Raw genomic sequence first — 17,680 nt, 5'->3', positions numbered from 1 at the left:
TTTTGTACAATTTTGCCCATGCTGTTTGGGAAACTGATTTTAAACTACTGTTTGATTTGCTGTAAGATAATTGTTAAAACTTTTTGCTGTCCTTTCTCCCTGCCCTCAGACGTGCCATTTACTAATTTTGCATAAATTAATCTGTAATCAGTTTCCTTAATATTTTAATGCTGTATCTTGCTGATATAAATGTAAAAAGTCAGAGGTTCAGTATTGAGCTGAGGCACTAAAACTCTATATGAATAATAATTGTGAATCCTTGGGGCTTTCCCTGCGGCTTTAAAAGTTTATATTTAAGGCTGATGCTGAGATCATGGGGTTTGCCGTCTCTCAAAATTCCAAGCATACCTCTGAAGCAATTTCTAAGCTCTTGGGCTTTCTGCATATTCATCAGTATGAATTTCAAAGCACAAATGAAGAGGTTTAACATGCTTATGAAAATATCAAATGGTAAGAGCTCCCAAATAATAATAAGAAATTTACTGCCGCCACTGCAGGGTTTACCCCTAAGGTTTAAAAAGTGGCTCCACTAGTCTTTAATTTTAACATCCTTGAAGCCTTTTCCTGAAAGTGTCCCCAGCACCTACCACTTGCTGTAAGATTGAAAATCTACGGTAAACTAGATATTTTATCTTTCCAAACAGCTTTCATGTCAACTCAGGGTGCAAACTGAGACCCTGAGTTGACTCCTCACAAAACTCTGGGAAGCCTTGCAGAGAAATAGAGTTTGCTTTCGACTGGCAATCAACAGTGAAATATATTCTCAGCAGACTATTTTTCCTGACTGCCAGTATCACAGCTGGTATCACATCTCCATTCTGCCAGAACACCCAAAGTATTTTCACCCATGAAAGGCTGTGACTCTGAAAGGATTCTCCTTGCAACAGTTCCTGATTAAAAAATCATGCTCTCATATTCACTTGTGACTCAGATTACAATCAATAATAGCAGGCTGAATAAATACTAAATTGTGCATCTGTTGTCCATTACAATGGAACTCATTTGATTCAAGCTAAGAACACTGACTTATCATAGTTTAGTGGTTAAAGCACGTGACCAGAAGATGCAAGACTGAGGTTCTACTCCTGTTTTTCCAGAAAAAAGAAAAGGAGTACTTGTGGCACCTTAGAGACAAACAAATTTATTTGAGCGTAAGCTTGATGAAGTGAGCTGTAGCTCATGAAAGCTTATGCTCAAATAAATGTGTTCGTCTTTAAGGTGCCACAAGTACTCCTTTTCTTTTTGCGGATACAGACTAACACGGCTGCTACTCTGAAACCTGTTTTTCCAGAGTTGCAGTATTACCTTAGACAAGTCATTTAGGGCCAGATTTTCCATGGAGTTTTGCACCCAAGTGGAACAATGAAGTATTGGACTATTAAAAGAGCAAGGTGTCATCATTACTTCTGTATTGAAAATATACTTTTGTAATATGTATAATATTTTACCAAATAGCTGCCTAAGTACCTACCTATGATACTTCTATAAAACAAATGGTTTCACTAAATATTATGATCTGGAGATAGGCAAATCTAGGATAATTTATCCAAACCCCCAGATCTTTGATAAAATATGAAAGTTCTAAGTTGTTCCTGATTTTAGTTTTGCAATACCAGGTGACAAGGTTTTAAAATATAGGCAGTCACCTATTTCTCTCTCTGCTATTAGAGCTGTGCAAATGTATTGTAAATGCTTTAATAGAGCATTGCATGAAAACTTTTACCATTTTTATTCTGGATGATTTCATACTTCTGAAAAAGTAATTTTTTTCCTCCAAGAAGTTTCTGCAAAAGTGGTTGTTTCAATATTGAAGAACCTATGAGAAAACATATTTATGCATTTTATTATTGCAAATCCACCTTCACTTTAAAAGATCTTATCTCATAAGTGTTCATGTGATGCCAAAATATTAGTAACTTAGCATGAATTCTATCCACTGTATAACACCAGGCTGTCTGGCTGCACTATGCAAGTAGTTTAGTGGGAATTCCAGCTGAAAATTTTCAACACATTCTTACTGATTCCCGTTGGCAACCAAGTTTTGGCACAAAACTATTGAGTCTATTTGTCTGATGGTTCTTTGGTGTTACGGGTCCTCCAGTAGAAAACCACAGAGACCAGATGAAAGATTCCAATAGAGGATGCTACTACAGGGAAATTGGACTTTCAATGGACTTTTTAGCCTTAGCCACAATGGAACAACGAGTCAACTTACTGCTTCACCTCCTGGCCACAAATCTGTTTTCAGCCTTTCCTCATCAGCTTCCCCGTATTCATGCTCCTCCTCGCATCCCTTCAGTAATGAGTTCTGCGTCTCCATGAAGTGCTACAGGTAGTGGTGTTGGTGATTGCAACACAGTTTCTGAATTCTCCTCTCTAAAAGTGCCACCATCGTCACCACCACCACCACAACACCCTCCGTGTGGATCTGCACTTCTCTCTTTGGCTCTGCTTTACTCTTTGTTCCCAGGGAAGCATGTTAAATTCAAGAAGAAATCTGGCACCAGAGAACAGTAGTTTTAGTTTTGCACACAAATCAGATATAGCAGCTTGCTTCCCAAGTCGAGTCGTAGCCATTTGAGTCACCAGCTCCATTGTTCCCTGCCAAATTATTCATTTTGCTAAGGCCATTTTTGAACAGCTGTGATGGCTAATCTATTTCCATTTAAAACATAGGACAGCTTGTACCCATGTCTCTCTAGAGGATGAAAGGACCATTACAAGGATCCAGAGCAAGCAGATGGAAAATTTCTCTTGTATTCTAAACAACAATATGACTTCCTTTCAACCTTTAAAATCTATTTTATAAAAGAAAGGTACTATGTACCACCAGCTTTCTTTTCAAAAATATCCTGTCTATTACAATAATATGCCTATATGGATGCTTAAATCCATCCCTGTTCAGCAAACCACTTAAGCATGTACTTAAGTCCTATTGAGGTCTAGTTAAGCATAGGCGTTGCTGAACACTGATGGTTTGCTGAATTGGATCCACAGTGTTTATTACCATTGGCAGTGTCATTGACTTCTGAGGAATCGTCCACAGTGGAAAGCACTTCGTTTATTAGTATGTGTTTGCAGGATTGGGCATGGAGAATGTAAATTCTTCATGTGAGGGTCCCCATTTTACACATGTCAATAAAGCATCTAGCATACTGTTGGCACTCCACAAATCATGATAAATATTAATGGCAAGTGGCAGTAGTAATAAATAATAGTCACCCATGCCCCAGTTCATCCTTAGTGTAACTCAACGGACTTGATATGAACTACACTAGAATAATTTGTCCATTTGAATTCATTTCTAGAATAGACTGTCAGATATTACACCTGATCTTTATCAAAAGACTATGATATCATTACCAGCATTTGTATATTTAAGTGAAACAAAATGTCAACCTTTGCAACAAGTAAAAAGGAAAATATTTAACTTTAATTTTAGCTCACTGTGGAACTCTGAAGCTACTTTACATGAGGGACACATTATCTCAAAGCAGGAGCTGCATATGCTACTGCAGCCTGTGTTTACCCAGGAATCCAAGAACCTTGTCTTGTTCCTTCAAGATACGGTATGTACTGGTAATTTATTTCATCTTGTCAATGCAGAGTACAGCTTGTGTGTAATGAGCTGAGATGACACCGTGTGACCTGCACTATTTTTCTGCTTTTCAGCTTAGCATCGATGACTTCATGCATTGCAGTGAATCTTATGAAAATGAGAAGCCATTTCACAATGTTCAGGCAAGTATTTCTATTCCATATGTTATCTCCCAGTGGTATTTGAAAAAAAAAAAATACAAAAACAAAAATGGATGTTAGACAGACACGACAGAAAATTGTTAACAGAATGATACTCAAATGAAGCAGTTTGATAGCTAAACTTAAGAAGGTTTTTCAATTTTTACAGCGGAACTGCAGAAAAGCAATTGCAGAAAAGCAAAAAGTAATATCTTTCGTAGCAATTTTCTTTCTGAAAGTCAAATTCTGCTCATTGATCATCATCTGTAAAAATTATTTCTAAAAACATTATTATATTGGTCAGTATAAAACAAGAAACTCCCAGAGTGATACTCCTCCAAAGTTACATAGTGAAGCACACTTACAAAATTGCTGAACAAAGTGAAACAGCTATAGGAATAGGTTCACTGCTCCTGATTTTCAAAGTGGCCTCCTATTTTGTTTCCATAGTTATGCAATCACAAATAATTGTGAGGGTGTTTTATAGCATGTAGACATCTAACTGTTTAATTTTTGAGTGCAATAATGCGATTAGACATCTCAATATTTTAAATGTTGGCCTACAGAGTTGTGCTACTGTTATTTATTGGAGCAAAAATGCAGACTTAACATTGAAAATGGAGTTGTCCTCAGCACTTTCTGACCTCCCACTCTAGTTCTTCTCATTAAGAATGTTTACAAAATGCTCAGGCAGCATTAGGGTGTCCCGATTTTATAGGGACAGTCCCAATGGGGCTTTGTCTTATATAAGTACCTATTACCCTTCACCCCCTGTCCCGATTTTTCACCCTTGCTATCTGGTCACCCTAGGCAGCATGCTCAGTACACACTGTCCATCCTGACAGAAGCACACACCCCCAACTCGATGTACCCACTGTTCCCAGGTACTATTGGTTAGTGTGAAGGAGTGTTCACAGATGGCAGTCATAGATGCATTGTGGAAGACAGTGCTGGAAGAACAGAGTCTTCAAAATGCAGGACCTGCTGCTAGTGTCTCTAGCTCATATTAGAGCAGAGGGGGGAAGTATAAATCTGTTTAAGTCTCGTACAGCAAACCATATATATTCTCAAAGAGCCTGTGGCTTTTTATTGTTGTAAACACTCCTCCTCACCTTTTTCCTGCATCAGTAACACTCCTGGACTCTTCAACTTGTCACCTGCACAGCAGATCATAATGTTTTTATGCCAACATGACTAACACCAAATTCAAATAACTATACCGCGCATGCAAAAGTGCATTTGGGAATGAGTAAATTATGAAAGTTACAGTAAAATGTAACTGAAGAGCCAAGGGCTGCATCCTTAAAAGGCTGCAGTAATACTTCAGAATGTGACTCATCTCCTGTGCTTTTAAAATCGAAGCAGGGTTGTGCCTGCTTCATTAAGGAGCAATTCTTGCCCCTGCTTCCAGGGCCACAGAGGCTCCTTTGGCAGCAGAACAGGTGCACTTCGACTATTCAAGAGAGGGAAATATTTCAGGGAGCTGTGCAGGACGTACAGATACCTGCACATTGCAAGACACCTGTGCGGGGATAGTCTTACATGACAGACCTGGGTGTTCTGGGGGAGGGCTGAGAGATTGACAGCTGTGCAGATCCTCCCATTCTTTGCCCTGTAGTTGGACTATGTAAGAGTTTGCAGAACCATATGCACTCCATAACCTTGGAGGTAGGATTCCTCCTTGTGTCCACTTTAAACCTCAACTCAGCATACAGAGAAGCTACTTATGCTGGACACTGGACTCTGGGTTTGCCCCACTCTTTTCAAGCACTTGAAGGAGAGGAAGGTGATCAGGAACAGTCAACATGGATTCACAAAGGCCAAGTCATGCCCGACCAACCTGATTGACTTCTATGATGAGATAACCGTCTCTGTGGATATGGGGAAATTGATATACATGATATACCTTGACTTTAGCAAAGTTTTTAATGTGGTCTCCCACAGTATTCTTGCCAGCACGTTAAAGAAGTGTGGATTGGATGAATGGACTATAAGGTGGATAAAAAGCTGGACTAGATCATCTGGCTCAACAGGTAGTGATCAATGGCTTGATGTCTAGCTGGCAGCCGGTATCAAGCAGAGTGCCCCAGGGGGTGGTCCTGGGGCCGGTTTTGTTCAATATCTTCATTAATGATCTGGATGATAGGATGGATTGCACCCTCAGCAAGTTTGCGGATGACATTAAACTGCGGGGAGTGGTAGATACACTGGAGGGTAGGGATAGGGTCCAGAATGCCCTATACAAATTGGAGGGTTGGGCCGAAAGAAATCTGATGAGGTTCAACAAGGACAAGTGCAGAGTCCTGCACTTAGGACGGAAGAATCCCATGCACTGCTACAGGCTGGGGACCGACTGGCTAAGCGGCAGTTCTGTAGAAAAGAACCTGGGGATTATGGTGGACGAGAAGCTGAATATGAGTCAATATTGTGCCCTTGTTGCCAAGAAGGCGAACAGCATATTGGGCTGCATTAGTAGGAGCATTGCCAGCAGATCAAGAGAAGTGATTATGCCCCTCTGTTCGGCACTATTGAGGTTACAACTGGAGTATTGCGTCCAGTTTTGAGGCCCCCACTACAGAAAGGATGTGGACACATTGGAGAGAGTCCAGCAGAAAGCAATGAAAATGATTTGGGGGCTGGGGCACATGACTTATGAGGAAAGGCTGAGGGAACTGGGCTTATTTAGTCTGTAGAAGAGACGAGTGACGGGGGGATTTGAAAGCAGCCTTCAACTCCCTGAAGGAGGGTTCCAAAGAAGATGGAGCTAGGCTGTTCTCAGTGGTGGCAGATGACAGAACAAGGAGGAATGGTCTCAAGTTGCAGTGGGGGCGGTTTAGGTTGGATATTTGGAAAAACTATTTCACTAGTAGTGTGGTGAAGCACTGGAATGGGTTACCTAGGGAGGTGGTGGAATCTCCTTCCTTAGAGGTTTTTAAGGCCTGGCTTGACAAAGCCCTCAATCTTCTCTTCCGCAGACTAAACATCCCAGTTCCCTCAGCCTCTCCTCATAAGTCATGTGTTCCAGTCCCCTAATCCTTTTTGTTGCCCTCCGCTGGACTCTTTCCAATTTTTCCACATCCTTCCTGTAGTGTGGGGCCCAAAACTGGACACAGTACTCCAGATGAGGCCTCACCAATGTCGAATAGAGGGGAACGATCGTGTCCCTCGATCTGCTGGCAATGCCCCTACTTATACATCCCAAAGTTGCCCTTGTTGCCAAGAAGGCCAAGGGCATACTGTTGACTCATATCCAGCTTCTCGTCCACTGTAACCCCTAGGTCCTTTTCTGCAGAACTGCTGCCTAGCCATTTGGTCCCTAGTCTGTAGCGGTGCATGGGATTCTTCCGTCCTAAGTGCAGGACTCTCCACTTGTCCTTGTTGAACCTCATCAGATTTCTTTTGGCCCAATCCTCCAATTTGTCTAGGGCCCTCTGTATCCTATCCCTAACCTCCAACATATCTACCTCTCCTCCCAGTTTAGTGTCATCTGAAAACTTGCTGAGGGTGCAATCCACACCATCCTCCAGATCATTTATGAAGATATTGAACAAAACCGGCCCTAGGACCGACCCTTGGGGCACTCCACTTGATACCGGCTGCCAACTAGACATGGATCCATTGATCACTGCCCGTTGAGCCCGACAATCTAGCCAACTTTCTATCCACCTTATAGTCCATTCATCCAGCCCATACTTCTTTAACTTGCTGGCAAGAATACTGTGGGATACAGTGTCAAAAGCTTTGCTAAAGTCAAGGAACAACACATCCACCGCTTTCCCCTCATCCACAGAGCCAGTTATCTCACCATAGAAGGCAATTAGATTAGTCAGGCATGACTTGCCCTTGATGAATCCATGCTGACTGTTCCTGATCACTTTCCTCTCCTCTAAGTGCTTCAGAATTGATTCCTTGAGGACCTGCTCCATGATTTTTCCAGGGACTGAGGTGAGGCTGACTGGCCTGTGGTTCCCAGGATCCTCCTTCTTCCCTTTTTTAAAGATGGGTACTACATTAGCCTTTTTCCAGTCGTCCGGGACTTCCCCGGATCGCCATGAGTTTTCAAAGATAATGGCCAATGGCTCTGCAATCACATCCGCCAACTCCTTTAGCACTCTTGGATGCAGCGCATCCGGCCCCATGGACTTGTGCTCGTCCAGCTTTTCTAAATAGTCCCGAACCACTTCTTTCTTCACAGAGGGCTGGTCACCTCCTCCCCATGCTGTGCTGCCCAGTGCAGCAGTCTGGGAGCTGACCTTGTTTGTGAAGACAGAGGCAAAAGAAGCATTGAGTACATTAGCTTTTTCCACATCCTCTGTCACTAGGTTGCCTCCCTCATTCAGTAAGGGCCCACACTTTCCTTGACTTTCTTCTTGTTGCTAACATACCTGAAGAAACCCTTCATGTTACTCGTAACATCTCTTGCTAGCTGCAACTCCAGGTGTTATTTGGCCTTCCTGATTTCACTCCTGCATCCCTGAGCAATATTTTTATACTCTTCCCTGGTCATTTGTCCAGTCTTCCATTTCTTGTAAGCTTCTTTTTTGTGTTCGAGATCAGCAAGGATTTCACTGTTAAGCCAAGCTGGTCGCCTGCCATATTTACTATTCTTTCTACACGTCGGGATGGTTTATCCCTGTAACCTCAATAAGGATTATTTAAAATACAGCCAGCTCTCCTGGACTCCTTTCCCTCTCAAATTATTCTCCCAGGGGATCCTGCCCATCAGTTCCCTGAGGGAATTAAAGTCTGCTTTTCTGAAGTCCAGGGTCCGTATTCTGCTGCTCTCCTTTCTTCCGTGTGTCAGGATCCTGAACTCGACCATCTCATGGTCACTTCCTCCCAGGTTCCCATCCACTTTAGCTTCCCCTACTAATTCTTCCCGGTTTGTGAGCAGCAGGTCAAGAAGAGCTCTGCCCCTAGTTGGTTCCTCCAGCACTTGCACCAGGAAATTGTCCCCTACCCCTTCCAAAAACTTCCTGGATTGACTGTGCACTGCTGTATTGCTCTCCCAGCAGATATCAGGGTGATTGAAGTCTCCCATGAGAACCAGGGCCTGCGATCTAGTAACTTCCGTGAGTTGCCGGAAGAAAGCCTCGTCCACCTCAACCCCCTTGGTCCGGTGGTCTATAGCAGACTCCCATCACAACATCACCTTTGTTGCTCACACTTGTAAACTTAATCCAGAAACACTCAGGTTTTTCTGCAGTTTCATCCTTGAGCTCTGCACAGTCATACTGCTCCCTTACGTACAGTGCAACTCCCCCACCTTTTCTGCCCTGCCTGTCCTTCCTGAACAGTTTATATCCATCCATGACAGTACTTCAGTCATGTGAGTTATGCCACCAAGTCTCTGTTATTCCAATCACATCACAATTCCTTGACTGTGCCAGGACTTCCAGTTCTCCCTGCTTGTTTCCCAGGCTTCTTGCATTTGTGCATAGGCCCTTGATATAACTTGCTGATCGTCCCTCTTTCTCAGTATGAGGCAGGATCCCTGCCGTCTGACGCGCTCCTGCTCGTGTTTCCTCCTGGTATCCCACTTCTCCACTTACCTCAGGGCTTTAGTGTCCTTCCCCCAGTGAACCTAGTTTAAAGCCCTCCTCACTAGGTTAGCCAGCCTGCTTGCGAAGATGCTCTTCCCTCTCTTTGTTAGGTGGAGCCCGTCTCTGCCTAGCACTCCTCCTTCTTGGAACACCATCCCATGGTCAAAGAATCCAAAGCCTTCTCTCTGACACCACCTATGTAGCCATTAGTTGACTTCCACGATTCAACGGTCCCTACCCAGGCCTTTTCCTTCCACAGGCAGGATGCTGAGCAGCCTCAACTCACCCTGATTTCAGAGGGAGTTGAACGCTTTGCAGGATCTGACCCATAATGACCACTTCTTGCCAAGCAAAGGGACGTATGATGCAGTACATATGATAGAGTACATCATATGTAGGGGGCGGGTTGTATTGCCTATTAATGTTGCCTGACATTTCCCATTATAGGACACTGGTTTAGTTCACTTATAACTTTTCCAGTCATAACTGTCTGGGCTGAAAGTTTCCATGCTGGCTGGCTACCTCAGTCTGAATTGTTTTGGAAAATTTCAGCTAAGATGATTCAGCCATTTCTGAGAATGAGACTAAGGAAAAATGCATTGTTTTGCCCAAGACAAAAAATTCCGGTAATTTATCATTTGAAAATCGCTAGCACCCAGGTGCTTTGGAGAAAGGACTTGGTAGGGCAGTGTCATGTATGTCAGGGATATGCCTTTTGCTGTCCCCATGGAAATCCATCCAAAATTGGCCAAGTTATAAGCCCTTGAAAAAATTCACATGCTTAGTAAAGACTTACCGGATTTAACAGCTTTTCCCAAAGATTCCTTCTACAATGGGCATGCTCCAGCCCAGGGCTGAGTTGGACTTTCCCTGCAGTTGTAGCTGTGGACTTCTGTGGGGTGTGCTGGGACTAGGTCCAGATCTGGGCACGTCAAGGTTCCTCCCCCACTCTGAACTCTAGGGTACAGATGTGGGGACCTGCATGAAAAACCTCCTAAGCTTATCTTTACCAGCTTAGGTCAAAACTTCCCCAAGGTACAAAATATTCCACCCTTTGTCCTTGGATTGGCCACTACCACCACCAAACAAATACTGGTTACTGGGGAAGAGCTGTTTGGAAATGTCTTTCCCCCAAAAATACTTCCCAAAACCTTGCACCCCACTTCCTGGACAAGGTTTGGTAAAAAGCCTCACCAATTTGCCTAGGTGACTACAGATCCAGACCCTTGGATCTTAAGAACAATAAACAATCCTCCCAACACTTGCACCCCCCCTTTCCTGGGAAATGTTGGATAAAAAGCCTCACCAATTTGCATAGGTGACCACAGACCCAAACCCTTGGATCTGAGAACAATGAAAAAAACATTCAGTTTTCTTACAAGAAGACTTTTAATAGAAATAGAAGTAAATAGAAGTAAAGAAATCACCTCTGTAAAATCAGGATAGTAGATAGCTTACAGGATAATTAGATTCAAAACATAGAGAACCCCTCTAGGCAAAACCTTAAGTTACAAAAAAGATACACAGACAGAAATAGTTATTCTATTCAGCACAATTCTTTTCTCAGCCATTTAAAGAAATCATAATCTAACACATACCTAGCTAGATTACTTACTAAAAGTTCTAAGACTCCATTCCTGATCTATCCCCAGCAAAAACAGCATAAAGATAGACAAAGACCCTTTGTTTCTCTCCCTCCTCCCAGCTTTTGAAAGTATCTTGTCTCCTCATTGGTCATTTTGGTCAGGTGCCAGCGAGGTTACCTTTAGCTTCTTAACCCTTTACAGGTGAGAGGAGTTTTCCCCTGGCCAGGAGGGATTTCAAAGGGGTTTACCCTTCCCTTTATATTTATGACAGGGCACTAGAACTGAGAGCAGGGAAGCTGTCTCTTCTGCTCTCTCAGTGCCTCTCCTGTTGGGCCCAGGCAGCATGAAGAAGGAAGCTGTCTGACTTGAATGCAGAGGGGACAAGAGATGGACCTAGGAGGGCACGGAGATTGTTACTGGGAGCCAGGAAGGGAAACTGGGGCAGGGGGGGATAGGGACTTAGGAGCCAGTAGGTGCAGGGGGAGACTGAGATTTGTTGAGGAGCTCATGGAGGGAGTTTGGGACTGGGATTGAGTGCAGGGGCACATGGGGGGGTGTGTGTGAAAATGGTGACCAGAGTGGAGGAGAGAGACCAGATCAGAGGAGCCAGGTGAAGTGGGGACTGGGACTGGCTGGACAAGGAGCTGTTGGGAGTGGACTGAGTGGACAAGGAAACTGGGTGTGGCGGGAGACTGGGACAGAAAGTCTGGAGGTATTAGAGTAGGACATGGTGGCCAAGGAGACTGTAAATTGCATTTTTCTATATTGCTCCATCAACAGGATTGTAAATATGTTTCATTAAATTATATATTGTTTAAGCAAAACATTTTTCTTTCACTTAGGTGCACATATGTATTACTTTAGCAATAGTTGAGCATCTGTGAACAAAGTCATAGATTTGAAGTCCAGGAAAGGTCATTGAGCCTGACCTTCTGTAGAACAGAGGCCACAAAAATTCACCCAGTTGTCTCCGAATCAAGCTCATAACTTCCAGTTGAGTGAAAGCATATCTTTTAGAAAGAAATCCAGTCCTGATTCTTTGATGAAAGACCCTATCATAATATATACACAATAGGGGACAAAGGGAAAATCAGCCATGAATTTCTTCACCTTAGGCAAATTCAGATCTTTAGTGTTGCATGATCACAAATTTTTACATCTCAATATACAAACTTTGTTGTATCAGTGATTAAGAAATAATAGCTATACCATGTCACCTGAGCATTCTCCTCTTGAACTTCAGAGATGCAAATTTATTCACAGACTTAAACTAGAGATCTCATTTAGTATGGATGTGTGCATGTAACAGCATGTGTAATACAAGGAAAAAATTTAACTTGCAAAGAGAGTTATAGGGTTATAAGCTGCAGAGACATTTGCAGCTATTAGATTTGTTCAGCTACATCATTAACAGCTGTTTTGAGCTTTTGGGATCAATGAGTATGTGTGCAATTAGAGGCTTCCATTTCCAGTTAATACAGAAAACGATGTTACAAGTACACCATTTGTCCTAAAGGTTCAAGCAATTTTTTTTATTAAATAATAAAATGCAAAGATTAGCATTCTGGGAGAATGTCTGTCAAGCAAATTATATCCCACAAACTGTTTCCCCAAGTATTAGCTGTGGCTGTTCCTCCACTGATACTTAACTTTATGGAATTACAATGTAAAATAAAGCAATCTAATTAGCTGCCAGCTGTGCAGTTGTGTAATTACTATTGTAAGTCAGAACTTTTTGCTAGATATTGCATGTGTGTAAATGTACATATGCACAGCTACACGACTTATTATTATAGACACTCCTTGATAGCCAAATATAATCTAATTGGCCAAAACAAACGTATGTATGTAACTGAAAATAATTGCAATCATTATCGGCACTAAAAACTGTTGATCATTTTACCAACTGGCTGAACAGGGACATATAATCCTATCTCAACATGATTGCTTAACAGGAATAAACTATATTGCTATAAGCATCTTTATATCTGTATAACTGCACACACGGTACGATTGCACCATTTTAACTGTTAGTTTCTAAACCAATGTAATTATAGCAGTACAGAACTGTGTAGACCAGTCCTCAGTCACCCATGTCCCCTCCTTTCTGTTTAAAGAGGCTGAAATATTATTCCCTACCCTACCAGGAAACCTATTGCTATTTACCCTTGTACTGACTTCAACTAAATTGATACAAGATAGTCTTAAACCAATTTAAGAGTCTCCACACAAGAGGATTACACCAATTTAACCAAATTCAGTTTCTAACCCAATTTAATTAAATTGGTACAATTGCCTAGGATAGAGAAGGCCTTAGAATCTTTAAAACTTTGTTTTTGTTTACACTTATTTAACTTCAGTGACTACCTAACCTTTTAGATAAAGGTTGTCTTTGTTAAAGATTCAAACCTTCCCCTTCAGCTGTGGTGTGAGGACACACGGTAAACATGCTCTAAGACACTACTTCCTACTATTAAGAGGTTTTCAAGCACAAGTAGGGATGACCTGACTTGGCATTCCTGATAGTTACAAGGTTTTTTCAAAAAGGTAGAAAATAAAAACAAATGAATAAAATCAGGCCCTCTTTATACAACACAAAGAAGCAAAATAAGGACATAAATAAAGAACAAGCAATGCACCCATTTTTAAAAGAACAATTTGGAATTAACCTGTAATGGAAGGGCAGGAACAAATTTAATAAATGAGATATGCAATAACAACAGTCACAACATTAGGAAATGCAATGGAATGAAAAGCTTCTTATTCACAAATACTTTCAGTAGCTGAAATAACTATTATCTGCTAAAGTATATTGCATCAATTTTCCCTAGAACTATAATGCATAATTTCATGTATGCGTCCTGAAACTTGTGGTAAAGTATATTTTATTAATCTAAAAATATAAAATACATTATGTAAGATGAAAACTTCAAAAGCAGTGACAACACTAATTTTCCATGTGATTGTCATTGATTTTCAAAAGACTGTTACCTGAGTAGAAACAGATGGTTCTTCCAACTCTCTTTGCTTTGCATATGTGACACTAATTGATCAGTGTGGTAGAAAATAAACCCACAACTTTGATATTTTAAATGGCATTTTTGCAGATTAAAGACTTCAAGGATCTCTCATTTATATGAAGAAACATGCCTACTTCTGGCTTATTTTTGCCCTGGAAAAGTCTGGGAACATAAGAATCTTCTCCCCAAAATATGTTTTGTTACAAAATTGACAGAAAAGTATCTAAACACAATCTGTATCTAAGAGCAAATGAGAACAATTAACAATCTTTCTGGAAACAAATGAAATCAATTAAAAATGTTCCTGTAATGTTTGATCTAAAAGAGGAGTAGGTGACTTGTAAAAAGACAAAATTCATTCCGATGATGATTCGACATAGCCAGCAGAATTTCCTTTTACAAATATTTTACACTCCAGCTTCTTTCTATGCAGGGGTTCCACTGTCACTCTGTGTGCTTAGGGAGAACACTTCTCTCCCTTTCCCCTGCAGATCTTCCCAATATCCAGCTTGATTACTCAGAACTGGATTTGCCCCTTAGTGCCTGATCCTTCATTGGAATGCAAAATCAGGCTCATCTGGGTAGCTCTATGCATTCTCAATCTCATTTAAAGGGTGCAGGATTCTGATGAGCTGAAGATATATGCTAGTCTGAATATATTCTAGACAGCTAAAGCGTCATGTGGGTTCCTTAATGACAGGTATGCAATACTCATATAGGTTTTTCAATATCCCTCTTCATAATTTTTATAAATCAAGACACTGATCACTAAAAATGTTTCTTTAACAAAAAAGTTTAAAAAATGCTTAATATTCTTGTTGGAACAATTCCTGCTGCTGGAAGCAACGGGTTCAGAGATTATGAGGCTGGAAGGGATCACTGTGATCATCTAGTTTGGCTCTCTACATAATACAGGCCATAGACTTCCCTGAATTAAAGTAGCAAAACTATTGGCATTAAATATAGCATCAGGATTTTCTCATGCAATATGTCAACTATCTTCAGGTTCATTAACCAAAACAAGCAATACAGGATATGACATCATTTTCCTGTAAAAGGAGCTGAGAAGCCTTCTCAGAGGCCTGTGAACCAAGGCAGGCTGGCCCTGTTTTCATTCCTGTAGTTATTTTTCTACCATCCTGGCTAATTGGACAATACAACCGAGGTATCTTTGATTTGCAGCTAGACAAACTGTGAAAATGTCTAACCTTAGCCTGGAGTTCTCTCCTTTAAAATCAATACTATCAGGAAACATAAGCAACAGCAAAACATCTGAGCAATCAGAAAAACAGAAAAGGGTCATGAATGTGTTAGGGAACAGAAAGAATGAGTTGGAGGAGAAAAGCTTTAGCAACAGCATAACACTAGCACTAGTTAAGAGAGAGTCTGTAACAAGTTTAATATCAGAACACTAGATATAGTAGCAATTATCCCTAAGTTTAGAAATGCAAAAGAGAAGATACTGTGAACTAGGTGTCATAGTCACCGGGCAGCCTGTTTTAGACTCTATTAGTCTTTCTCAAGTGCACATTTGTGGATCAGCCTTGCTACTATCACACTTCTCTAGAAAGAACCACGTGGTTCAGCCATTCTGGATCTGGATTTCTGCATAGCAGCCGCCCCCGGTTCCCAACCATGTTAAGGCAACAGGCCTAACTGGCCTTAGCACCTGTCAGCGTCTCAATTCGGGAGCCTGTGATAGTGTAGGTTTGCAGTGACACAGAAACAGCATCTTCAGAACATTAGCGTTATTTATTCATTCTTGCAGAAAGAGGTTTTTTTGTTTTGTTTTTTAATTCAATTTCCATGAGAGTTTGGCTCAGAAGCCTGAATAAAGGAGTCATGCTCACCTGATCAAATAACAGATATACCGTTTGATTAATCCCAACTGAATCAGCTCAGTCCGAGTTTTGTGATTCAGGTTTTGAGTAGCAAGCCAGGAAGTAATTGAAATTTATGAAAATACTAATAAAAAATTAAATAGCAATAGCATGAGATTTCATAGATGTAGCTCACGAAAGCTCATGCTCAAATAAATTGGTTAGTCTATAAGGTGCCACAAGTACTTCTTTTCTTTTAGCATGAGATTCTGTGACCCCAAAATAGGCAAAATTTATCAAATTATTTGTTACAAATTAGTCACTCATAGCACTTATCAAGAATGGGTATTTAAGATGCAAAGTGTGTAGACATGGTAGTGTGGCTGTCTGGTACTGAATTGTACTGTTCTAACTTGTGCTTATCTATATTGATTAGTTTCAGTTCCAACGGCATTAATTTCCTGTTTGACAGCTGTTTGATATCCTCTATGTATTAGACTGATAGTATAAATACACTTCCTCGTGGTGTAGTAGCCATGGAGATGGAATTACTGTGTCACACTGAGACACACTGGTGTAGAAGTGTGAGGGAACTAGCACTGTATGTGTTCTGGGGCATGCAGGCCAGGAGCTGTCAATCTAGCCCCTTTCAGTATCATGCTTACAAGGCTTCATGTGGAGTATGTGCTAAATAAAATGTGCTATCAATTTAAAGAGATATAAAACCTGTTGGCAAAAATGTTAATACATTACTGGTTGAAAAATACAGGATTATCTTTGTGAAAATATTCAAACAAATTTTACAAAAAAAATTCATCAACATTTTGAATTTTCAGACATTTCAAAACCTATAAATGGTGAAAAAATAGAAAAAAAATTAAGCTTTGCAAAGTTTTAATAATTTTGAAAAAATTTCAACCATCTCTACCAGTGCTCATTACTTGCCATTTTTTTAAATTGTCATGTTGGATTTGTGCGCAGATTTGAATATCATAATCAAGAATATAAAAAAGCAATCTGCCTGTGTCTTAACTATGAAGCAGATGACTAAATTCTCCACATACTTATTACAGGAACTCCTTGAGTCTTCATCATCCTCTTTAGTTTTATCGGCTGTTGACTGTCAGGCTACCAGTTACCTTTTGGATTATCTTCAAGAATCAATGGATTGGAAGCTAACAGACATAGACGAGTTTGAGGTATCTAAGCTGGAAGTAGACACATCCAAGCCCAACATATTTGTGGTAAAGCTACAGCCAGTCAGCAGGTATGGAGCTTGTTGCAATAAAGATTGGAATGGACATTTCTGTTTTCAGGATTTTCAAGCCTTCTTGAACATGCCATGTGTATTAACCATCTATATAAGCCACTAAAGCCCAGATTTGTAAAAGTTATTGAGGCATTGCTATGCTCAGTGTTGCAACACCTAACTGATTTGGGATCTTATTTTCAAAAGGAATTTAGGCACTTAGGAGCCTGAATCACATTGACAGTGAAGTGGCTGAGGGCCTAAATCCCTTTTGAAAATTGGATTTAGGATCCTAAATTAGTTAGGCGTTGTAATGCTGAGCACAGCAACACTTAAAAACCTTTAAAAATCTGTGCCTAAAACAATAGTGTTACAGGATTAAGAAAGTTATCAAATATTTTGCTCTAAATACACACTCTGTATTATTTCACATTGTCTGTTAAGTTTACCAAGGGCAATATTTGAATGATGTAGAGAAGGTCAATCATATTTTACCTCTGTCATTATCCTAGAAACATTGAGCACCGAATGGAATTAAATGGCAACACATTTATAACTGATAAAGGGAATTATTTTATGCAACACATAATGAACCTGTGGAATTCACTGCCATAAGGTATTCCAGAGTTTAAGAACCTAGCAGGATTATAAAAAGGATTGGATGTTTATATCAATATTGAGATCAGTCTTAGCCACATTAGACAGGATGAAATTATAAATATTA

General features: G+C 40.7%; 1 protein-coding gene across 1 annotated transcript in view; it reads left to right on the top strand.

The window, feature by feature from the left end:
- ATP6AP1 (ATPase H+ transporting accessory protein 1) overlaps nt 1-17,680 on the top strand; it is an 89,520-nt gene that overhangs the window by 18,544 nt on the left and 53,296 nt on the right. Inside the window, exons 3-5 of the mRNA XM_077807837.1 lie at nt 3,443-3,569; nt 3,673-3,741; nt 16,781-16,974. Of these exons, the coding sequence (XP_077663963.1) occupies nt 3,443-3,569; nt 3,673-3,741; nt 16,781-16,974 (390 nt within the window). The remainder of the gene's footprint in view (nt 1-3,442; nt 3,570-3,672; nt 3,742-16,780; nt 16,975-17,680) is intronic.

The sequence above is a fragment of the Eretmochelys imbricata genome, chromosome 1, assembly GCF_965152235.1.
Source record: "Eretmochelys imbricata isolate rEreImb1 chromosome 1, rEreImb1.hap1, whole genome shotgun sequence".
NCBI lineage: Eukaryota > Metazoa > Chordata > Testudines > Cheloniidae > Eretmochelys > Eretmochelys imbricata.
Note: the sequence above shows the minus strand (reverse complement) of the source record. Positions and strands in the feature narration are given on the sequence as shown.